This window comes from Schistocerca nitens, chromosome 4, assembly GCF_023898315.1.
Source record: "Schistocerca nitens isolate TAMUIC-IGC-003100 chromosome 4, iqSchNite1.1, whole genome shotgun sequence".
In the NCBI taxonomy this organism is placed as follows: domain Eukaryota; kingdom Metazoa; phylum Arthropoda; class Insecta; order Orthoptera; family Acrididae; genus Schistocerca; species Schistocerca nitens.
The window spans coordinates 757,147,295-757,172,358 of record NC_064617.1 but is presented as its reverse complement, the minus strand read 5'-3'; the positions used below and the strand labels follow the sequence as shown (position 1 = coordinate 757,172,358).

At 45.4% G+C, this 25,064-nt stretch overlaps 1 protein-coding gene across 2 annotated transcripts in view; it reads right to left on the bottom strand.

The window, feature by feature from the left end:
• The window catches only part of LOC126253051 (ATP-binding cassette sub-family F member 3), a 139,423-nt gene that overhangs the window by 85,779 nt on the left and 28,580 nt on the right, over nt 1-25,064 (bottom strand). For both annotated transcript variants that reach the window (XR_007545890.1, XM_049954131.1), the window contains exons 3-6: nt 15,210-15,384; nt 14,835-15,064; nt 8,700-8,804; nt 8,405-8,563 (exon numbers count right to left, since the gene is read on the bottom strand). Coding sequence is in view for 1 of the 2 variants with exons in the window: in XM_049954131.1 (XP_049810088.1) it covers nt 8,405-8,563; nt 8,700-8,804; nt 14,835-15,064; nt 15,210-15,384 (669 nt within the window). In the remaining variant the exon portion in view is untranslated. The remainder of the gene's footprint in view (nt 1-8,404; nt 8,564-8,699; nt 8,805-14,834; nt 15,065-15,209; nt 15,385-25,064) is intronic.

The following is a 25,064-nucleotide window of genomic DNA, read 5'->3' as shown; positions in this document are numbered from 1 at the left end:
AGGGACAGACTCGCTGTAAAGAGAGTCAAGGACGTAGAGGGACAGACTCGCTGTAAAGAGAGTCAAGGACGTAGAGGGACAGACTCGCTGTAAAGAGAGTCAAGGACGTAGATGCAGATGCCACCAGATGCCATCTCATAAGCTGGCCGGTTCTTATAATAACCCCGATAGCCACGGAGAGTGGGGGTTCGCATCGACTGAAAACAAGTTTCCTGACGAGCAATGCAGAGGAAAGGGTAAAGGCTGAGAGGGGCGTGAAGGGACCGAGGAGGCAGATTACACCGCTGGGTCACCTGCTGCGACTGATTGAGTACCGATGGGAGCGAAATCCATCATGTATGAGGGCCCAGCAAGATCTAGGTACTCAGCAGACGCCAGAATCTCCACTGCATCATCAGACGCAGATCCTGTAGGTAGTGGCGCACTGGGCGCCACTGCAATTTCCTTGGTCTTAGGGGTCTTTGATTTCGATTTCTTACGGTGTTCCTTTGGTTGCCCTTGCTAGGAGGGCTTCTTTGATTCAGTCTCCGGGACTGAAGAGGACAGCGAAGCCCTACGACCAGCTACCTGGAGCTTCTTCAGCCCCTGGCGGGTGTCTGGTTTGCCACTGGTAGGAACCTGGGAAGGGAGTGACCCAAGGGATCCCTTCCTAGCGAGAGAAACTGCTTCTAAGCTGGAAGACTTACGCTTTTCCAGCTTTGAAGTGGGGACTGGTGTCCCCGATGGTTTGGTGGGGTCGCTACCAAGGTAGCTGGTGCGCGGAAGCAACAGGGAGGGAAGTGCCCCCCACCATCAAGGGGGCAGGTGTGGTCCTTCGACTATGAGAGCTGACTGTATGTGGTGCATCGGATGGAGCTGTAACAGGAGTGATAGTGGCAGCATAAGATGACATATGCACAGGACGAAGACGTTCTAATTTCCGTTTAGCCTCAGTGTAGGTCAGTAGGTCCAGGGTCTTGTATTCCATTATTTTCGTTCCTTCTGTAGAATGTTACAGTCCAGCAGGCAAGGGGGATGGTGCTCTCCGCAGTTGACACAGATGGGAGGCAGGGCACATGGAGTATCAGGATAGGATGGACGACCACAACAGCGACATATGAGGCTGGAAGCACAGTGGGAAGACATATGGCCGAACTTTCAGCATTTAAAGCACCGCATCGGGGGAGGGAAATATGGCTTGACATCACAGCAGTAGACCATTACCTTCACCTTCTCGGGTAATGTGTCACCCTCGAAAGCCAAGATGAAGGCACTGGTGGCAACCTGATTATCCCTGGGTCCCCAGTGGACGCGCCAGACGAAATGGACACTTCACCGCTCTAAGTTGGCGCGCAGATCGTCATCGGACTGTAAAAGAAGGGCCCTGTGGAAGATAATGCCCTGGACCATATTTAAGCTTTTATGGGGTGTGATAGTAACAGAAACATCCCCCAGCTTCTTACAAGCAAGTAATGGACGTGACTGGGCAGAGGATGCTGTTTTTATCAAGACTGACCCAGACCGCATTTTTGACAAGCCATCTCTCCGAACTTCCTCTAAATGCTCTATGAAGAACTGAGGCTTCATGGACTCAAAGTATTCCCCATCAGCTCTCGTACAGACTAGATACCGGGGCAAATACGTCTCGCTGTCATTCATATCCTTTCATTCCTCCCTTGGTGTGGCCAGGGAGGGGAACACTTTGGGGTCATACATGTTTGCGTTTAAGTGAGCCCTCGAATGCTTAGAGACTGCTGCTGGTTGGCCACCAGCAAGAGAAGATGTGCCACACTTCATTGCGTGTCATCCACCGTGATGCCACCTACTCCTACCAAGGGCCCTCCCCACGGGCGTTACCCAGTCACAGCAAGGGCCACCTGGCAGGATGGCCATTGCTGAGAGTCCCGATGCCCCAGAGAGATAGCTATCTACTCCTTGGCATACGTGGGGAGTTAATGGTGCAGGCATCAGTAGAGCAATCCCTGTGTTGTCAGTGAGCTACAACCAACGGGGTTCATGGCGGCCTCACCACAACGGACTGGCTACAGTGCTGGATATTAGGTGGCAAGTGGTCTATGGTCGTCATCAGTGCAGGAAGCGACACTGCAGAGTGCATGGCAGAAATCGCAACAAGGAATGTATCCTTGCCCAAGAGATGGAGAGCGAGCGGGACTGCAATGCAACGATGAATACGCTGGCTAAAGGTCTCAATGCACGATGGACACAATGCACCAAGTAAGGCGCCCTTCCCTAACTGGCTCGCTCTTCGGAATAATTCTGAAATATGGTGGTCAAACCCAAGAGGGGACCATCACATAAGGGCCGAAACATTTGATACTCCTTTTAGTCGCCTCTTACGACAGGCAGGAATACCGTGGGCCTATTCTTACCCCCGAACCCGCAGGGGGGCCACAACCCATTTTTGAGCCAGTGTAGCAACGCAGTATGTCACCACCGAGGATAACAATCAACAAAGGAAGAAAATTAAAGCAGGTGGAACCGCCACAACCTTCATCCATGTCAAACCTGCTAACCACTAGCAATACCTCCACTTCGACAGCTGCCACCCCTTCCATAGCGAAAGTCCCTTCTGTACAGCCTAGCCGACCATGGTCATCACATCTGCAGTGAAGAGCAGTCCTCCTCGAAATATACCAAGGGTCTCACTGAATGTAATTATCCTCCCGACCTCTTACAAAAAGAAATCTACCGTGCCTTATCTTTCCAGTCTCCCACCACCTCCCAAAGTCCCACTATCTGCCACACGGGAGCATTCCTCTCGTAAATCAGTACCACCAAGGACTGGAGCAACTGAATTACATTCTCTGCCAGGGTTTCAATTACATCCCTGATGGAATGTCCTGCACACTGTCCTTCCCACCCCTCCCACAGTGGTATTCCACTGTCCACCTAACCTACACAATATACTCTTCCACCCTTACAACTCCTGCTCCCAATCCTTTACCTCATAGCTCATACCCCTGTAATAGACAGATGCAAAACCTGTCCCACACATCCTCCCACCGCCACCTACTCCAGTCTGGTCACAAACATCACCTATCCCATCAAAGGCAGGGCTACCTGTGAAACCAATCATGTGATCTACAAGCTAAGCTGCAAACACTGCTGCATTCTATGTAGGCATGACAACCAACAAGCTGTCTATCTGCATGAATGGCCACTGACAAACTGTGGCCAAGAAACAAGCAGACCAGCCTGTTGCTGACCACACTGCCAAACATTATACCGTTCATTTCAATGACTGCTTCACATGCTGTGCCATATGGATCTTTCCCACCAACACTAGCTTTTCTGAATTGCGCAGGTGAGAACTTTCCCTGCAATATATCCTATGTTCCCGTAACCCTCCTGACCTCAACCTTCATTAGTCACTGTCCTCAAACATCCAGTCCCTTCCCTATTCCCATTTCAGCACTACATAGCCGTCATCACACCATCACACCCAGTCTTTTCATTTCTCTCCTTTTCCACTACTCCCCCTGTGGTGTCACCGCCAGACACCACACTTGCTAGGTGGTAGCCTTTAAATCGGCCGCGGTCCGTTAGTATACGTCGGACCCGCGTGTTGCCACTATAGTGATTGCAGACCGAGCGCCGCCATACGGCAGGTCTAGAGAGACTTCCTAGCACTCGCCCCAGTTGTACAACCGACTTTGCTAGCGATGGTTCACTGACAAAATACGCTCTCATTTGCCAAGACGATAGTTTAGCATAGCCTTCAGCTAGTCATTTGCTACGACCTAGCAAGGCGCCATATTCAGTTACTATTGATATTGTGAATCATGTACCGTCAAAACAGACATTCATCATTAATGGATTAAAGTTAAGTAGTCCACCAGCTACGTCCATTTTTTCTAAATTCTAATTTCCTTGTCCTGTTCCAGACCTCACGCCAGCCTGCGTGAGCTAAAATGCGTGCATTTCGGCTTCCTCTAGTAACACTGTGTTGGCTCTCCTGCCATCCACAAGATTGGCGACTATGCAAAACCGCGTTCTTAACTATACTGCCCTGATTTACTTGTGTAATGGCTTCGCCACAATCTCCAAAGGTACTGTCCGAATTTTATCGCTTACAGAATCAGCAGACGCAGGCATTACTGGATGCCCTTGGACAGCTCGTCCAGGGTCAACGTGCAATGCAAAACGATGCGGCAGCCGCCGCTCCACCGCTAACGCAGCCACAACACGCTGTTGCACCACCTTTTCGACCTTTTGATGATGCACTGGAAAGCTGGACGGAGTGGTCACGCCAATTTGGATTCCATCTCGCCGCCTACAGAATTCAAGGTAACGAGTGGCAGCCTTTTTTGTTATCATCAGTCGGGGTTAACACGTACCGTGTAATAGTCAAATTATTTCCCCGGAGCGACATAGCAACTCTGTCCTACGAAGAAATTTTGTCTGCATTAGATACATATTTCAAAGAATCAGTCAATGTAGTTGCGAAACGGTATACCTTCTTTCGTACAAAACGTACGGCAGGTCAGACTAATCGGGAGTGGGTTGCAACCTTGCAAGGCCTTACTAGGAATTGTGCTTTTCAGTGTCAATGTGGACTCCCTTATTCAGATACTATGGTACGTGATGCAATTGCACAGAACGTTTCTGATGTTCGTATACGGGAACAGATTTTGAAACCAGTCAATCCCTCCCTTCAACAAGTGATGGACATATTGGATAGGCAAGACACACTTGACCTTGCTCAGGAATCGTTTGAAACTTCGCCAGCCGTGTTTCACATTAACCGGCCCGCCGGGCGCACTACACGGAACAGTAAACAGCCCTCGCGCCCATCCGCGCAGCCACGTGTGCCACGCAAGCACGCACATGCAGTGTTAACATCATGCCCGCGGTGTGCTACTAGACATTCGCGTGAGAATTGCCCGTCACGCCAAGCTATTTGCTTTTTCTGTAATAAAAAAGGACATGTTCAGAGTGTTTGCCAGAAAAAGCTCAGATTGGACACACACAACCGTTCCAGGCCCTTTGCTTCGCGCCGGAATCGAACCAAGAATACTCAGGCTAGTGAACCTTCGCCCATGGACATTCATGTAGTTCATTCTACTCCGCCCAGTGCCACTCTTTCTAACAGTGACTGTGTTGGTCCCACAAAAAGTGTGTGTCGACGTCGCCGGAAATCACGTCAATTAGCAAGTGATTCTGTACCAGTGTCTGTTCACGTTGCGCCGCCGCCGCCTGTTCTCCCACCGACGACATCCACAGTGGACGCGCCGCTGCAACCGCCGGATGCCTCCCTGGGTCACGTGCCGCCGATCGCTTCCCGTGACCAGTTGTCCTCCAACAAGGAACTCTTGCCCGCTCCGGACCATATGTCGTCTTCGCCTGTCCGGTGCCCTGGCCCGATGGAGGTCTACCCTTCGGCCCCTCCTGTCTCTCTGCGGGCGCATACACCGCATGTTGGTGTGCACCCTGGAGCAGGTTTTCAGGCGTTTCCTAGCTCCCCGTAGTCCGAATGGCAGGGTGCGGGTGGCACAGCCTCGCCTGTTGCTAGGCTCCCCACCACATCGCATACGTTAACATGGGGTCCTCCCCACGGCAGGCGGAAGCCTTATGCCACAACCATATGCCGATTTGCGGGGGAGGAATGTGGTGTCACCGCCAGACACCACACTTGCTAGGTGGTAGCCTTTAAATTGGTCGCGGTCCGTTAGTATACGTCGGACCCACATGTCGCCACTATCAGTGATCGCAGACCGAGCGCCGCCACACGGCAGGTCTAGAGAGACTTCCTAGCACTCGCCCCAGTTGTACAACCGACTTTGCTAGCGATGGTTCACTGACAAAATACGCTCTCATTGCAGAGACGATAGTTTAGCATAGCCTTCAGCTACATCATTTGCTACGACCTAGCAAGGCGCCATATTCAGCTACTATTGATATTGTGAATCATGTACCGTCAAAACCGGCGCTCATCATTAATGGATTAAAGTTAAGTATTCCACCAGCTACGTCCATTTTTTTCTAAATTCTAATTTCCTTGTCCTGTTCCAGACCTCACGCCAGCCTGTGTGAGCTAAAACGCGTGCATTTCGGCCTCCTCTAGTAACACTGTGTTGGCTCTCCTGCCATCCACAACAGCCCCCCCTCCCCACCTCTCCCTGCCCTCTGTCTAACCTGCAGCATTTCACTGTCTGCCACCCCCACCATACTATCCCTCCCCCTCTCTGCCCCAGCCTCCTACTTAACCCCACCCAGTCACCACTCCTATCATGCACTGGTACTGCTGCTTGCAGTGTGGTTTCAGTTGCCGGAGACGGCAGTTGCGTGTGAGAGTTGCATCTGCACAGTGAGTGAGTGACTTGTCTACTGTTGATTTAGGTCTTAATGGCTGAAAGCTTTAATTGTGAGAGACTTTTTGTTGCGCGTACCTGTGACTAAGCATCTCCGCTATATGAAGAGAACGCAGAGGGAGATTAGAAGGGTGATACGATACTGTGTGAAGAATCTGACAAAGCACTGAAAGGCTTAAGTTGAAACAAGGCCCCGTCAGTAGACAACATTCCGTTAGAGCTACTGATAGCCTTGGGAGAGCCAACCATGACAAAACTCTTGCATCTGGTGAGCACGATGTATAAGACAAATGAAATACCCTCAGACTTCAAGAATAATACAATAATCCCAACTCCAAATAAAGAAGGAGCTGACAGGTGTGAAAATTAATGAACTATCAGTTTAATAAGTTTAATAATTGGCTGCAAAATACTAACACAAATTATTTACAGGAGACTGGAAAAACTCTTAGAAACTCACCTCGGCAAATATCAGTTTGGATTCCAGAGAAATGTAGGAACACTTGAGGCAATACTGATTCTACGACTTATAACACAGGTTAAGGGAAAACAAATCTATGATTACATCATCTGTAGACTTTAAGAAAGCTTCTGGCAATGTTGACTGGAGTATTCTCTTTCATATTCTGAAGGTGGCAGGGGTAAAATACAGGAAGTGAAAGGCTATTTACAATTTGTACAGAAACCAGATGGTAGTTACAAGAGCTGAGGAGCACGGAAAGGAAGCAGTGGTTGAGAAAGGAGTGAGACAGGGTTGTAGCTATCCCAGATGTTATTCAATCTGTATATTGAACAAGCAGTAAAGCAAACAAATGAAAAATTTGGAGTAGGAATTAAAGTCCAGAGAGAAGAACAAAAACTTTGATATTTGCTGATGACATTGCAGTTTTGTCAGACACAGCAAAGGACTTGAAAGAGTGGTTGAATAGTACGGACAGTATCTTGGAAGAAAGATATAAGATTAACATCAACAAAAGCATAACAAGGACAATGGAATGCAAATGAATTAAATCAGGTGATGTTGAGGGAATTACATTAGGAAATGAGACACTTTGAGTAGTAAATGAGTTTTGCTATTTAGGAAGCAAAATACGTGATGATGGTTGAAGTAGAGAGGATATAAAATGAAGACTGGCAACGGCAAGAAAAGCATTTCTGAAGAGAAACTTGTTAACACCGAGTATAGATTTGAGTGTCAGGAAGTCCTTTTCTGGAAGTATTTGTATGGATTGTAGCCATGTATCGAAATGAAACATGTATGATAAAAAGTTTAAACAAGAAGAGAATAGAAGCTTTTGAAATATTGTGCTCCAGAGGAATGCTGGAAGATTAGATCACTAGATCACACTAATAATGAGGAAGTACTGAATATAATTGGGGAAAGGAGAAATTTGTGGTACAACCTGACCAAAAGAAGGGATCAATTGGTAGGACACATTGAGGCATCAAGGGACTGCCAACTTAGCACTGGAGGGAAGCATGGGGGGGTAAAAATCATAGAGGGAGACCAATACATGCATACAGCAAGCAGATTCACAGGAATATAGGTTGCAGTAGTTACTTGGAGATGAAGAGGCTTGCATGGGTTAGAGTAGCATAGAGAGCTGCAGCAAACCAGTCTTTCAACTGAAGACAACAGTAACATGTATAAAGAAGATGCACTTTAAGTACTGCAGGGGCAGTGGTATGTAGGGTTTGACTTCACAACAGTAAATCATTGTCTGCCTCTTTTCTGGGGCCATGGTCCCATTGAATACTATAGTTCAGTTAAAATTACTCAATAGTCTGCATTTCATACGAAAATTTTTATAAAAGTTTACAAATCAAGGGGCCAAGTAACAAATACACTCTGAACAAACCAAGGATAGGACTCTTGGAAATTGCTGATAAATATCTAGACAGCACCATGAAAATTTTATGAACAACAGGATACAAAAGATTGACTTACGCAACTACACAGGAATTTCTGCATTTCCCATTATATCAGTATGCTCTTGAAAGCTCCCCTAGACAAAATCAATAAATTAGGAGGAGGAGCAGGGAAGAAAGGCAAAAAGAAGGAAAGTAATACTCATACTAATGAATACTCTCACCCATTATTTAATTTTGTGCTGATTTCCTTTTCTTTAGCGATTAGTCTTTCACGAACAGTATCACACTGGAGAACACTCTGCAATGCAGTTGTGTCATCTCCAACCACTTCCTGCTCCACATGGAGAACAGATATGTGTGAAGGTATCCGCAGTTGTCCACTGAAAAGAACAATTAGTGTTGTTAGAACTATGGCATTCTCATTTAGTGTATTTACAAGATATATTTAAGAAAAAACACAAAAACTGCGTAGTGGATATGACTGTAGCAGTAGGTAAATATTCACTCTCCACTAACCTTGATATCATCCTCAAAAGAGTAGTCTTGCCAAGACCATTTCTTCCCACAAGACCATACCTTCTTCCAAACGCCAATGTGAGATCAGCAGCCTGCAGCAAGACCCTTCAAATTTCAACAAATACACACACATCATGAAACATTTATCATTAATTATTTAATTTTACTTGTTCATTATTACTAATGAAATTTCTGCAAAAAATTTGAAGTATTAGTCTTTGTAGGGGATAACTAGTATGACGGACAATTAACAGAAAGAAAACTGTCCATGGTCTTTCCAAAGGAACAATTCCATTTCTCACCTTAACTGCTTTAAGAAAAATCACAGAAGACTTAAATCATGATGTCTACATGGGTATTTGACCTTAACTCCTTCCACAAGGGAGTTGAGCAAGCTAATCACTGTGCCCTTTCACTCGGCAGATGCAGTGGATCCCTAACAGATGGTCACTGAAAATAAGAACTGGGAGAGGGAGAGGGGTTGTTTAACAGAAAATAAGGAAAAGGGAGCCTCAATGACTTAACACAAAATTTATTCAAATTATAGCTACCGTAGCAGTAAAATGAGTCTACAATGGCTAACAAAGAATCAAAAGAAAATGATCATTATCACAAATTCTGACACTGTTAGTTGCCTTCTATCACATTATGCATTCACTGTTTATTGTAACATTTAAATTTAATTTCCTATCTACAATTTTTCCACCAATCCTTATCAGGATTTCTGTGCAACAATTTTCACTTTAATGCAGGCTGTTATACATTTATTTTCACATTTTGTATTACAAATGAGAACTGTTACTGCACAAAGTCTGCTTAAGTCCCTTTTCTTGAGAAGAGACAAAAAGTACTTCAGGAGCAAACTCCCATTATCAAGTGTAAGTTAATATTCATTCATTCATATGTCCGGTCAGCATTTCCAGAAGGTAGCAACTCCGATGGCCTTGTTGCAAGGAAGAAGCCTCCCTGAAGTTTGTATGGATCACACAATGAAAAATCAGTACAGTCGGGCGCACCCTGTGCAACGTTTCACATTAGCAGCAGCTGATTCTTCCACCACCAGTCAACACAGAAGTAGCGTCAGTTAATCACTGAACGTAATTCACAGACTGTGCTGCAAAATTCACTATAGCCAAATCAGAATGTATCTTAGTATTCATTATTGTGTGTACTTATTTACTCCAAATAGGCAACCGTATAGAGTGTGAACCCAAACTCTGACAAAATTTTGGACGTTGTTCAGGGATATTGTCCGAGTATTTTGGTATAAAGGACTTGCAGTTTCTGGTGGCATAGTAAAAAGTAACTGCATTTCCATGTACTTATGGAAATACAGTTCTGCCTTGAGCAAACACAGGTTGTTCTTGTTTTGACAATGAGACATGTTTGGTGACGTTTCACTATCATCAGTGGGTTCATTTATTTTCTTAGTAACAGATACTGATTTTATGCGGCCTTCTGACACTTGCAATACAACTAATATTTTGCTCCAGTTTGTCATTTTTTGTTGATTCCACTCTTCCATGCCTGTATAGGGTAAGTAAACTGTACTTTCCAAGTGTGTGTGAGAAAGAACATTTTACATAACACGTAGCAGCATGAAATAGCAGAGGCAACAAAAAAATTACAAACTGGACCAACATATCAGCTGTGTTGACAATGTCAAGACAGCTGCATTAACATCAGTATCCAGCACTAAGAAAATAAATTAACCCACTGACAATGATGAAATTTTACCGAAGTATATTTAGGTATGAAACATGAATTTGCTCAAGGTAGAACTGTAGAAGGAAGCAAGTATGGACAAAAAGGGAGTGAATAACTGCATTACTTTGGTTTATGATCATTTTTACATTTGTATCTGTACTGATCTGAAAACATTTGCACAACATTGCAAATTGTGACAATATACCTTTGTTTTGAAAGGAACTTTTTCTGGCCACTCACAGTACTTCCTGCTGACAATGGCAACATCCACTTTACTCTTTGCCCTCAAGCTTGTATTCGGTTCTGCTTTGTTCTGTTTCTCCGCCAGTGTGAGTTGTATGTTAGCACTGATATACAGCAGTATGGATAGATTTACTAATGAACAGTTGGCTGATATGCACCTCATTTTGGGTTCACACAGTACAATGGAAAAGTAGCACAATGTAGCACAATGACCCCGCTCTCACAGACACACAGAATTATCAAATGGCAAAGTCAGGCAAGAATTAATTCTTATTTTTCCTATTCTGTTGCAACCAGCAAATTTTGCAACAAATTTGAAGAAAAACCAAAATCTGTGGACATGGTAGCTAGATAAAAGTATAATTTTCTGCCTGTTCACACACTGGAATTCAAACAGTAATATATGCACAGGAGACAAAAAATTGCATACCGTAATTACTACTGCCAAGAATTGTGTGACTGATTGACAATTCATACAGTACACAGTTTTTTAATACAGGTGCTAAATTTATTATGTGTAACACTGCATGAAAACTCCAATAGTCTGCTGTAGCTGTATTTATTCAGGCCAATTATAGATCGACACAACCGGTTACGCAGCTTTTAAGTTGCGTCTTCTGATGAATATCTGTAAAGATTTTTTTTTTAAAGTAATGCTTTGATAATAAGGAACTGAAGTTATCTGTGATATCTTAAAGTACTGAGCTACTAGACAAACTTGGAGGAAAATATTACACATCAAGTTAAGAAATTAGGTGTGGATCACACAGGCCCCACAAAGAAAGGCCTTATACATATTTAATAAATATGATTTGCAATTTCATACCAAAAGAAGGTTATTTACAAATGCTACGTCATATAGTGTGGGAAGTAGTTACCCGTCATATAGTGTGGGAAGTAGTTACCCAACTGATGTGGAGCACCTGCCAAAAATGGGACAGACCTGTTTTAAAACCAGGAACTGTTATTAATTTACTGATTAAAATATGTTCTTGTTGGCCTACATCAAGTAACAGCAATGTCCCTCATAGATGTTACACAGGCAAGTACTTGTTTCTATGGTAATTAAAGAATAAAATAATATTAGTGATGAAAAATAGTAAAATTAATGTATTGAAATCCAGTGAAAATTATTTTAACTGTTTTAGGGGCCAGCAAGGACTGAAAGGAAGAGGCTTACTCTGCTGGTCAAACTTAGCAAAAGCTAACACAGTATGCATTTGTCACCAACATAGCAGCTGACAACCAAGCTATAACATCCCTTGCGTTGTTGAAGGGTGTGCTCTGGCTGCCGTTCCGGTACTGAGACGGTGACGAAAACTGAACTAATGCGGGCAACCCAGAAGATATGAAAAACACAACACTAGTGCTCTGCTGAGGAACTGTGGTCACCTTGCGAATTATTAGACTCGGCTCTCTGTAAAATTTATAATTCAAATTGGATAACGCTAAATATAATTATGTTGCTAAGATGAACTACTTATTTCTAAGTCATTAAAACAGTGTATACAGTAAATGGAGCAGATGGCCTCCAAGTGGATCGCCAGTGGGACTAAACATGAATATTAACACCAAAAAGCTGAAATCAGCTAACCAACTGGTTAGATTTTGATACCCCTAACTTCAAACATTTAAATAGTCAAAACTGGCCAATAAAGCTTAGTGCCTCAACTCTAGCTATTGAGTGTATTATTAGGGGACTGTCTTATGGACTATCATATGTATCTCTTCAAGTACATTTATAACATCGCACTCTCTCTATTTATGTACCATCTCATGCTTGTTGTGGAGATCTGAAATATAATTTTGATTATGTAATAAATGAGATGTTAGCACTGATTTCGAACTGCTCACTTTGAGATGTTCTTTAAAGCGAACTGTGAAACCACTAGCTGTTTGCCCAATTTACTTTTGAGAACAATCATTGCAGGAAATTGAATAAATCCCTGTGTTCTTATATGGATTACTGACTGGCTGTTCCCTGTGTTATACTTGGAACCTACATTCTGAGGGATAAAAACACAGGATTTATGTTATTCTTTTTTCAATTTTTACCTATTCTTTCTGAAAAGGGACCATAGGGAACACGGTGGTAGTTCTTAATGTCCTGGCTAACAGGTGATAAAGGGGTAGAAAATGTGGAGTGGTTATTGGAAGAACATGTCATGTTTAATACTTGCTTATTATTATTGGGAACAAAACTTATATTGTAACCATTAGCTACTGCAATACTGCTGGGCAACATCTATGAGGGGCATTGTCTGCCACTTGACAAAGGCTGACAAGAACACATTTTAATTAGCACAGTGATGACAGTTTGTGATTTTAACACAGGTCAGTCCCATTTTTGACAGTTGTTCCATGTCACTTGAGGACAGTCCCCGTCTGTTTTCAGTTTTAGTCAATGCTTTACTGTTTTTACACAAGGATAGTCACTTGTGGTTAAAATGGCTCTGAGCACTATGGGACTTAACATCTATGGTCATCAGTCCCCTAGAACTTAGAACTACTTAAACCTAACTAACCTAAGGACATCACACAACACCCAGTCATCATGAGGCAGAGAAAATCCCTGACCCCGCCGGGAATCGAACCCGGGAACCCGGGTGCGGGAAGTGAGAACGCTACCACATGACCACGAGCTGCGGACAGTCACTTGTGAGTGAGCGGTCTAACGTAATGGTGTCACTATGTTTTCGAAACAGGAACAGCGGAGTTTGATCAAGATTGACTGTGCCAGAGGTCGTACAACTCGACAGTGTCACCAAGGTCTTCAACAGACAGGCGGGGAATCTGCATTGCCATACAGAACAGTGATACGTTGTGTAAAAGCCTTCAATGGAAGGTCGGCGAACTGTGGCAGACATGCATCGGGCAGGTCGTCCTAGCATCTCTGAAGAAGAAGTGCATGCTGTTGCCGCGTTAGTCAACAGTGATCGACATCACATGATTCGTGAGCTCGCCCATGAAACCAGATTAGCACATACGACTGTGCTTCGCATCTTGAAGGAACGCCTGGGCATGTGAAAAATTGCATCACGATGGGTTTCGCATGACTTGATGGAAATGCAGAAATGGCTGTGTTGCGATGCTGCACAGACGCACTTTGAGTGCAAAGGAGAGGCTTTCTTACGCCGTATCATAACACTTGAGACTTGGGCCATATCGTAAAAGCCAAAACTGAAACGCCAATCCAACAAATGGCATCATTATGGGTTGCTGCGAAAATCGAAAGTGCGTCCGAGCTCCAGTATGGTGATTCTCGTGTACAACTGTGATGGTGTTATCCTAATGCATTACGATCCCCCAAGGCAGACCGTCAATGCACAGAATTACTGTTCATTTTTGGAACATCACTTGCGACCAACTTTGCGAAAGAAGTGGCGTCACTTTCTGCACAACCCATACGTCATTTTGCAAGACAATGTGCAGGCACATACAGCACAAGCTGTGGCTGCTCTGTTCGGTCGATGGGACTGGGAAGTACTGTACCATCCACCATACTCCCCAGACTTAAGTCCTTGTGACTTTCATTTGATTCTGAAGATGAACGAACCACTTTGTGGCATTCACTTCAGAACTGTTCCAGAGATCTGACAGGCAGTAGATGGCTCCATTCGCACCATAAACAGAACGGGCTCTGCTAACGGTATACTATGCCTTCCACATTGCCGGCAACTACTTTGAAGAACAATAACAGGTGCAAACATGTAACTCTTTTGTTTCAGTTGTGAATATATAGTTGCCACTATTTAGTTCCAACTCTCATATGTATAAGCCTGTTCTTTGTGGGGGCGTATGTGATCCACAACTAATTTCTTAACTTGATGCGTAATATTTTCTTCCAAGTTTAAGTCAAGTCATTTAGTACTTTAAGATATCTCAGGTAACTTCAATTCCTCATTATCAAAGCTATAATTAAAACAATTATTCTGTACAGATATACAACAGAAGATGCAACTTTAAAGTAGTGAAACCTGTTGTGTGGGCCTGTAATTGGTTTGAATAAATACAGCTGCAGTGGACTGTCGGACTTTTCATTCCACATTATACTTAATAATTTCAACATCTGTATTAAAAAAAATCTGTTTACTGTAACAACTGTCAGTCAATCGTATACCTATTTCAGTTGCCACTGCCCCAGTTCTAAAATTATTTGTACTGCCAAGAAGGTAGATTAGTTACCTGTTACCATAAGCGACATCAAAGTTTTCTATGCGGATGTCCTGAGTCCGATTGTTGCCTTTATCCTCCAATTTTGTTTCCTTTTTGCTAGTAACTTGTGAAGCAGTTGCTGTTTCTAACCGCGGTCCTGTTGTTGCTTGATTTCTATTCATTTGCATATCCAAGCTTCTTTTCTCTTGCTTTTGTTGTAACTTTGCTTCAGCTTTCTCAAGTTTCTTTGCATCAACTTTCTGTATAAAGAATTAAAATGATTTCTAAAACAACATTAATATTGACAGTTGAAAGATTTTTTCAAGAACGAGTCAAACTTCCAATGACAAACTGTTGTACAGCAAATCATTATATGACAAGTATTACCATGTGAACACTACTTACTAATCCAGCATCTCTAGTCATCATCCAAATGCTTTTGATGTCTTGCACATTGTCTTCCAAATTGGCAGCCATAGATGCAAGGTGAACAGGAGCATTGAGAACTTTAGTTGGCCCATGATTTAGTAAATCAGACTTATTTGGTTTTAGAATTCCTAAGAGCCTTTCACATATATTTCTGAAACAAATTATACATTATTTGAAAGTTATAACAGAACTTTACTGCAGCCTGTAAAGGACTGTGAAATAATAGGTTGAAGTTAGATATACAGGCAGTGCCAGCCCAGCAGTTTTTTTGATAAAGTATATGGATTGACAATGCATCAGTTTTGGAGTCAAGGGAGGATAATTTTAGGTTACAAACCACTATCAGCATCTTTGACAGTTTCTAGCCTATGGCTGGGTCTACAGGTTACAAATGAGAGGTGGAAAAAAATGTATTTTCAGTGTCAAAAGTGAAATAATATTTATCATATGTAATTTCTAGTTTGGCAGTATTTCGCTATACAGTTTCCCAGTCCTAATAATATTGTGACTGTAACTGCCATTAATTGAAGCTTAAGTGGTATGAAATTCAACAGTGTAGTAATGCATTGTAGTAGACAACAAGCATTTACTGCAGAGAAGCAAAAATATGACAAGTGCAACGCATATTGCCAATGACAAAGCTCAGATATTTTTATTAACTTTAGAAAGGAGTTTGTGATAAATGATTACGCTGCAGTGTAGCACAAGCTCTAGGTTACATTAAGAGGCAAAACAGTGAACTGCCGAAGTCAATAAATGTGACATCACAAGATGCTCAGACAGAGTAACTGAACAATTATTGTAGTATTCCACTGTTTGGAAAGTAGTTACAGGTTAAACAAGGAGCTGATCAGTCTGCATCAATAGATAGTTCATCTAGTGTTAGTGACATAAGCCAGAAAGTTCATCGAATTATGAAAGTATGTAGGAGTGGTAAAATCAAGGTGCTGGAAATGGAGTGAAGAATGCCTTCCAGCTGGGAGATTTACAATAGTGCATGAGAAGGCTGAAAATGTAATGGATAGCAATTGGACTGACAATAACAAAATCAGGTGAGAGATAATCAGGTCAGCAGTTGAGTGTGCCGTGGGGCCCTGCTTGTGACAGGGAGCATTCCTCCAACTGTCCCACCAGTTACCCCTTACAGTGAAAGTGTTAAAGAGGCTACTGCATCCAGTATTCATCATAGTACTATCCCTAAGACAGAAAATACAGTATGCCAGAAAAAAAGATCTAACAACACAACTAAAACAGAGCAGAAGAGTGATGACCTAGTCATCTGGCAAAGGAGTCCCATACACCCAGGATGCAGCAGGGTTTAAAATAATATATCTGAGAATAAAAATGACTTCAACAAAGAAAATGAACTAGTTGTTTAAAATATTATATCTGAAAATAAAAACCACTTTCAAGAAGAAAACAGAAAACCAGTTTTACTGTCCACAAGTCATCTTCCAATATCAGAGTCAAAGAATCACGAAGACCATGCTTAGCATAGGGAGCCAAAAGAAGAGGGATTCCACCAGGATGTGAGCTACAGTGTATATGACTCTGCAACAGTATGGGACTGGCTCATTACATAAAATGAAACCATGGGTTAATCTGATACGACTGATGTTGACGTGACATAGGACTGAGTATGTCTTCAAGAAGGAACGACAATTATCCCGTGTCACAACAGTCTCCTAGATAGTGCAGGGACAAGAGTCTCTTCTGCACCAGCAAAAATGCAGTTGGTATCATCAAAGCTAATGTTGGGGGAGTAATTGCTTCTCTAGCCAAACAATCGACCAGTCATTCTCTGAGGTATCCACAAGACTTGGGACCCAGAGGAAGACTGCACACACACTATGACTAAGGTCAGAAAGGAGATTATGAATAACATATCACACGGTGACAAGAGTCAATGCAAATTAGCGGTTTAGGGAGGCCTGATTAATAAAACATTTGGCTCTGTTAATGGCTAACAGTTCTGCTGGATAAACACTACAAGCTCCCAGCAACAAATGTTCCTGATCAGTGGTAGATGTAAATCTATATCTTGTACTATCAATAGTTTTTTAACTGACAATGTAAATAACACTAGCACCTTGATATTCCTGAAGAACTGAGGTGAACAGATGCTGAAAGATCATGAGGGTGACAAACTTTAGGTCCTTAAAATAGATTGGTTCTAATCCGTGGTAAGGGTACTAACCGAGGTGGGCACGCATGAACACTTGGGGTAACTCTTGCTATGAATGTAAGATGGATGTCTCTGCAGAGGGTGTCTAGATGCATCCCAAATGGCAATCCCACCCAAGGGCATGTGTCAGGGGGTTGACGGCCCTTGTATGCAAAAAGAATTGGCAAGCTGAATGATTAGGAAACTGTTGGATGCTGACTGCACAGGTGAGCAAGAGTTAGTACTGTCAGCTAAACAGGGAAGATCTCCGTTTTAATGAGAGGACTATCTAAGGTAATAATCTGGAAGGTGCCACTGGGCAGTCTTACTTCATGATGAAGGACTGGGTCCAACAATGGTGCCACTGAGTCATAAATCTGGCAACAACCACAGTCCAGTCGGGATGAGATCAGAGCCTAGTAAATATGGAGGAGAATAGTGTGATCTGTATCCCAAGAGGTGCAGGTAGGAAACTAGAGTGATAGCTTTTGCACGCAACTAGTCTTTAACAAATATGGAGGAGCCATCTAAGCTTTTTATCAGAGAAGATACCCAAAAATCAGGAATGTGTAACAATGTCCAAGTGCTGGGTACCCAAGTAGATTTCTGGGTCAGGACAGATCATGTTACAAAAACAGAAACGCATGGCTTGCACTTTCTCAGGAGAGATCTGGAAACCATGGGAAAGGGCCCAGGTGGAGGCCATTCAATGGTGCCTTTGAGCTGGTGTTCAGCTAAGACTACATAATGTGAGCTATACCAAATGTAAAGGGCAGCAACATGAGCACAGGGACGATCAGTAGTCCAACCGAAGTCGCTAGCCTATTGTTGGGAGGAAGAATGTAACACTCGGCATGGAGCCCTGTGGGACATTGTTCTCTTGAACCCATGGGGAGCTGAAAGATGTACCAATTTTAACGTTAAACAACAGATGGGATTTTTTTTTATTGTTGTTTTAGGGCGCACAACTACAACGGTCATTAGCACCCAAACAGATGGGATGAAAACTGGACAATAAAAATCAGTAGGGAAACTTGAAAGCCTCAGTTACAGAGGGTAAATAGATTATGATGACATCAAGCAATGTCATATGCTTCATATAGGTCTAGAAAGCCTGCAATGAGGTGCTGATGTTTAGAAAAAAGCCTGTCTGAGTTTCCAACCTATGCAGGTGGCCTGTTGTTGGGGAGGAGGAGAGTCTGAGGAGGAGGGGGAGAGTCTGAGGAGGAGGAGGAGGAGGAGGAGGAGGAGGAGAGTCGGAAGGGGAAGAGCAGGGGGCACACACCGGCCTGCCAGCACCACTGCTCACCCATCCCAATCTCGCCACATCAGTTATCATGACACAATGTGGTCAACACCAGGGGAAGAAGTTACAAGAAAAAAGGGGAAAATGGCAGCAGAAATGACCAGAGGAAACATAGGGAAAGGGGCAGGGGACCTTCCCGGGATGGAGGGAAGACCGAAGGCCTACCAAACCAATGCCAATGCTGAGGGACTCCAATTCCAGAAGGAAATTCAGGTACTGAAATCTGAGAGGACAAACTAGTTTTGTGAAGAAAACCGAAGATACTATGTGAAGGGTCATCAACTAACACCCAGGACAAGAAAGGTGGAGGGCATATTTAGTATGAAGAGCCAAAAGGCAGGGGCAGTCCAGGAAAGTATGAATCACTGTGTGAGGAGACCTGCAACTACAATAGGGGGGGGGGGGGGTCGAGGAGCAGCTCATTTCAAAGGAAAAATCCACAGCCGATACAAAGATGGCAAATTCCTGATAGGAGAGGCGGAGGGAAGAATGGCACATGGTGGGAGCCGACCACTTCCCCCTCCCCCCCCCCCCCCCCCCGCCCCCCAAGAGCCAGCACATGACTAGCAAAAAAGGAATTTGACATGAAGCCCCAAACCCTCCCTCCATCCAATACCTGGAGAACAGGTGTAGGTGGTAGCCCACCCAATCCAGATGTTTAGCGAACTCATTACAGGGGATACTCACATGGCCAGAAACCCAGAAGGATTGAAGCGAATAAGCAGCATGGTCAAGGTCAGCGAGAAGTTTGTGGAGGGCGGAGACCAAGGGGTGGTGGGAATAAAGTCGAATGATAGCCTGAAGACCACGCAAAAAACACTGGTGAGGGGGGACCATTTAATAAAGCAGAGTGCCCAATAGATGACCATCAGTTCTGCGATAAAAGCCCCACATCTGGCAGCAAGAGGTGGTGTTCCATGTTGACAGGCATATCCCACATGACATGGTGTAAAATAAAATAGCATCCCAACTCCTGAAAGAGTGTGTGGAATAAACAATGGAGGCTTTTAGACTGTGGGAGAGATTCATCCAAATCCGGAGCCAAGGAACTAAAGAAGGAGTGCTGCTTGGGAGAAAATGTGGGGAAAAAAGAAAGAGGGAAAATCAAAAATGCAGCAGAGAAAAAAAGGAGAGGTGGAGCCAAAACTGTAAACCCACAGCAAAGGCAAGCAGCGGGCAGGCTACGTCCCGAAGTTGTGAAGAGAACACTATAGGAGGGGTGAGCAGGGAAAGAGCAGGTAGTGATGGCATAGGAAACCAGGAGCTGGGAAGACTGAACCAAAGGACGGGGGGGGGGGGGGGGGGACGACGACACCCCAGCATCAATGAGATAGCTACTAACAGGGCAAGGGCAGAAAGTACCGATAGCCAAATGGATACGATGATGGTGGACCAGGTCCAAGAGGAGCAATGTGGAAGGGGCAGCTGAGCCATAAACTTGACAAACACAGTCCAGATGTGACAGAACTGATGCCAAAGGTGGAGAAGAGTCAAATGAACTGTGTCCCATGAGGTATGGGCAAGGAAGTGAAGGTCACCAAGTCTACAGAACAGCCAGTCTTCAGGAGGCAGATATAGGGCAATCAAGTAAGCTTGTTGTCAAAAAGATGACCCAAAAGTGAAACTGTAGGATCAAAGACAGGTGTTGCGTATCAACGTAGAGCTCCAGATCAGGATGGACTGCAGCATGGTGACAAATGGACCACCCATGACTTAAGGGGGAAGACAACTGAAAATCACGAGTGTCCGTGCGAAAGTGACAGCCTGGAGCTGTCGCTCCACAGAGGCAACTGAGTGGAAACTATCCCAGATACAGAAATCATCCACATACAGAGCAAGAGTAACCAACAGTCTGATGGAGGCCACAAATGATGTGAAAAAGAAGAACATTTAATACGAAGCACTGAGGAATGCCAATCTCCTCTATCTCAGGAGAGCTGAAAATGTTGCCAAGCTGAACTCTGAACAACCAGTGGGGCACCAATTGACTAATAAATCGAGAGGGGGCCCTGGAGACTCCATTCATTGAGTGTAAAAATGATGTGATGGGACCAAGTCACATCATAGGCCAGCCAAACTATGGTTATCAGTCAAAAAAGATGAACAGTCAGAGATCGTACCTCCTGAAAGCTTAACTGGTAAGGAGACAAAAGTCCCAATATTTGAAGACCCAACGAGGAGATGAGCCACTGTCCATTCAAGTAACTTGCAAGGGACATTGGTCAGACTTACTTGGCTTAAGGACAAGAACCATAATACTGTCCCTACACTGAAAGGGGAAAACTCCTCACAGCCACATATGGTTAAACACCCCAAGGAGATACTGTCATTGTAAAGGATTGAGGTTTTGAAGCTACTGGTTATGGATGGAATCAGGGTCGGGGTCTGAATCGTGGGAACAAGAGAGGGGCAGAGGAAGTTCCCAATCAGTGAAAGGTTCATTGTAGGATTTTGCCTGACAAGTGCTAAAACATAAGTGGGATATTTCAGCTCGCTGTTTCTGGAGGTGGAAGATGAATGTGTAGGAGTCTGATGCTGATAAAGTTGAGAAATGTGTCACAAGATGTTCTGCGGGAACCAAAATGGCAAGATCTGGGATGGACAACTGACGCTGGCAATCTTGCAGGGTTCCTAACAAAGCCCACACCCGTGATGAAAGGACAGAAGTTAGAGAGGAGAAGGCATTCCCAACACACCCACTTGCTCTGATTAAGTAATGGGTTTTGGTGAAAAAACATTTAAAGGTAATAACAGTGGCAAAGAACGCGTGCCACGTAAAGCACTGCAATACCTGAAAGTGAACAAGGATGGCGATGGCAATGGGTGTGGCTGTGCTCCACCACGGGAGCAACCAGTGGTGAAAGAGGCCCGTTTATTGGGTGATGGCACTGCCTGCAGCACAAATAATTCTATTGAACATGTCAAACAATTTCATCAATGCAACCGACAAAAAGGAAGAAAACAGGACCAGGGAGGTATAACGAGGCCAATCAGTCCATTGGAAAGCCTAGTGGAGTAACCTGGCCACCGAGAGGAGGGAAGGGAACAAGAGAATCTATGGGAAGTTGTCACTACTGCAGAAGTCATTGCGTGGTGAAAAGAGTAAAAAAGGGTGACGGGGAGAGGAAGTGATCTAAAGATGTCGTAGATGAAGTGCTGTAAATGGCACTGAAATGGGTAGGGGAACCATCATTAAGAAGGCACAGGTCACGGTTCGCAAGGAACTTGTCTATGAAGAGACCCACAGTAGACGAAAAAAACGCTGTCCCACATGGGCTGCTGGGCACTAAAATCTCCAAGGAGGAGAAAGACAGAGGGTATCAGCTGAAGGAGGGAAGTGATAGCAGTGGGTATAGGTGGCCTGGCCTGTCAGGAGTAAGAGATTGCAAACAATGATCACAGGGTCCTAGTGCACACGGACAGCAACTGCTTCCATTGTATGAAGGGGGTTACATGCACTAAAAACATTCATATGGATCAAACATGCAGACACCACTGGAAACCCCCTAAGGGCCAAACCAGATGTGGCAGGTAGCATGGAATCCACAAAAGATTGTTGAGTGAGCACCAGCAAAATGAGTTTCCTGGAGAATGACATAAGCTGCAGAGTATAAGGAAGCAAGGGATTGCAATTCCAGAAGGAGTCTGTAGTATCTGTCACAATTCCATTGAATAAGTATGTAACAGGGATCCAAATGGGAGGCACGTGATGGGAAGGAGCCAAAACTGGACACGCCACAGGGTCATCATCCATCACCATAAAGAGACGACAGTGACATCCATAAACAATGTATGGATCAGGGTGCTATGGGTGAGTTGGCACCTCCAGGGCCACTGGAGGGCCCTTGTTGGGGATTTACATTTCTTCTTCTTTTTTGTAGGTCAAGGAGGGCAGCACTTGGAGAGAGCAGGCTTCACAGAGATCTGGAACAGAGACAGGAAACCTTGGTGTGCAAGTACTGTGGGTCCCTTGGCCAACTTATAGCTGCAAGCCCCTAGTTTGGGAGATGCGGGGTCAGTGGTCCCAGGACGCGATCTCATCACCAGCAGGTTCCAAAGAACAGGGACAACACTTCTCTGACCTGGTAGGGGGAACAGCACCCAGAAGGGAGGGCATGCAAGACACAGGGGAGGGGGAGAGGGTAGGGGGTGCAGGACTGCGGTAAGGAGGAAGGAGGGGGGAAAGTCATAATAAAGTCAAAGTCAGACGTCACACACACCGGATGAAGACAGCCGGGGTGGAGGCGGGCCGGGGTGGAGGCGGGCCGGGGTGGAGGCGGGCCGGGGTGGAGGCGGGCCGGGGTGGAGGCGGGCCGGGGTGGAGGCGGGCCGGGGTGGAGGCGGGCCGGGGTGGAGGCGGGCCGGGGTGGAGGCGGGGTAGAGGCGGGGGAGGGGTAGAGGCGGGGTAGAGGCGGGGTAGAGGCGGGGTTGAGGCGGGGTAGAGGCGGGGTAGAGGCGGGGTAGAGGCGGGGTAGAGGCGGGGTAGAGGCGGGGTAGAGGCGGGGTAGAGGCGGGGTAGAGGCGGGGTAGAGGCGGGGTAGAGGCGGGGTAGAGGCGGGGTAGAGGCGGGGTAGAGGCGGGGTAGAGGCGGGGGGTAGACGGAGGGCGGTGTAGAGGCGGGGGCGAGGGAGGAGCGGGAGGGCAGGGGGTAGAGGTGGGGCGGCGGGGGTAGAGGGGGGTAGGGGGCGGAGGATAGGGGGGTAGGGGGCGGAGGAGAGGGGGGTAGGGGGCGGAGGAGAGGGGGGTAGGGGGCGGAGGAGAGGGGGGTAGGGGGCGGAGGAGAGGGGGGTAGGGGGCGGAGGAGAGGGGGGTAGGGGGCGGAGGAGAGGGGGGTAGGGGCGGAGGAGGGGTAGGGGGCGGAGGAGGGGTAGGGGGCGGAGGAGGGGTAGGGGGCGGAGGAGGGGTAGGGGGCGGAGGAGGGGTAGGGGGCGGAGGAGGGGTAGGGGGCGGAGATTAGATGGTTGGTTTGTTTGTTTAAAAGAGGGGGGAAGGGACCAAACTACGAGGTCATCATCACTACCTTTTTCCTAATAAAACAATGCCACAAGTGTTAAAATAAAACAGAGGAGACTTATAACACAAAATGAAAAGAAAGGAAAAACCACAAGACTGAAGAAAAGGCAAGGAACATTAAAAGGAACAAACAAGGACAAGAAAACAGATACACGCTAGAAACAGAAGAGAGTAAAACAAGAAAGCAGGTTACAGTGGCTGGCCAACCAAGATAATAAAAAGGAGAAGCCAGCCACTCTGCAACACATTAAAACCTCCACCGTAAAAGCGCTAGTGTGGAGGACACAGAGGGACAAAGGACATGCGCTAAGACTTAGATCAAATGATAAAACCCACCCTTATGAATAAAACATCAAACTAAACCAGCCAATGAGGCATTGTCAGATAAAATGAGTTGCAACGAGTCTGGTAACCGAATATTTTGTTGCTGGGCAGTCAAAGGGAGACAGTGCACCAGAATATGGGCCACTGACAACCGGGTGCTTCATCGAAACTGAGGCAGGTCCATAAGGCGCAAGAGTTAACGGTGGGTCGCCCAAGCATGGCCAATGCGGAGTCGGTAGAGAACCACAGAGTCCCTGCAAGAAGCCTGCATGGAGGACTGCCACACATTTGTAGTCTCTTTAATGGCACGCAATTTTGTTGTGTGTGCTGAGGTTATGCCATTTCGTCTCCCAAAGCCACAAAACCTTGTGATGTAGTACTAAATGCAGGTCAGTTGCAGAGAAGCTGATCTCCATAAGCGGTTTCTGCATAGCCTGTTTGGCTAGCCTGTCAGCAAGTCCGTTGCCTTGGGTGCCAACGTGCCCTCGGGTGTACACAAACACCACTGAATGATGGGACCGGTCCAGGGTACAGATGGATGCCACCAAAGGATGGCGATAGTAACACTGGTTGATAGCTTGTAGGCTGCTTAAGGAGTCAGTACACAGAAGAAATAAGTCCTCAGGGCATGAACAGATGTGCACAAGAGCACGAGATACAGCCACCAGCTCGGCAGTGAAAACACTGCAGCCATCGGGCAACGAATGCTGTTCAATAGTCCTCCATGGACATATGCAAAACCGGCGTGAGCATCAGCCGTTGAGCCATCGGTGTAAACCACTGCGTGGCCTCGGTACTTGTCAAGAATCGACAGCAAGTAGCAGGGGAGAGCTGCAGGGTTAACTGAGTCCTTTGGGCCAGATGAAAGGTCCAGGAGAAGCTGCGGCCTAGGTGTACACCATGGAGGTGTATGTGAATGGACCTAAACAACAGGTGGTAAAGTCAAGGACTCCAGAAAGAAGAGATCGGACACAAACTGCAACTGGAAATCCTGACCTGGGCTGCCGATGTGGGAGATGAACCG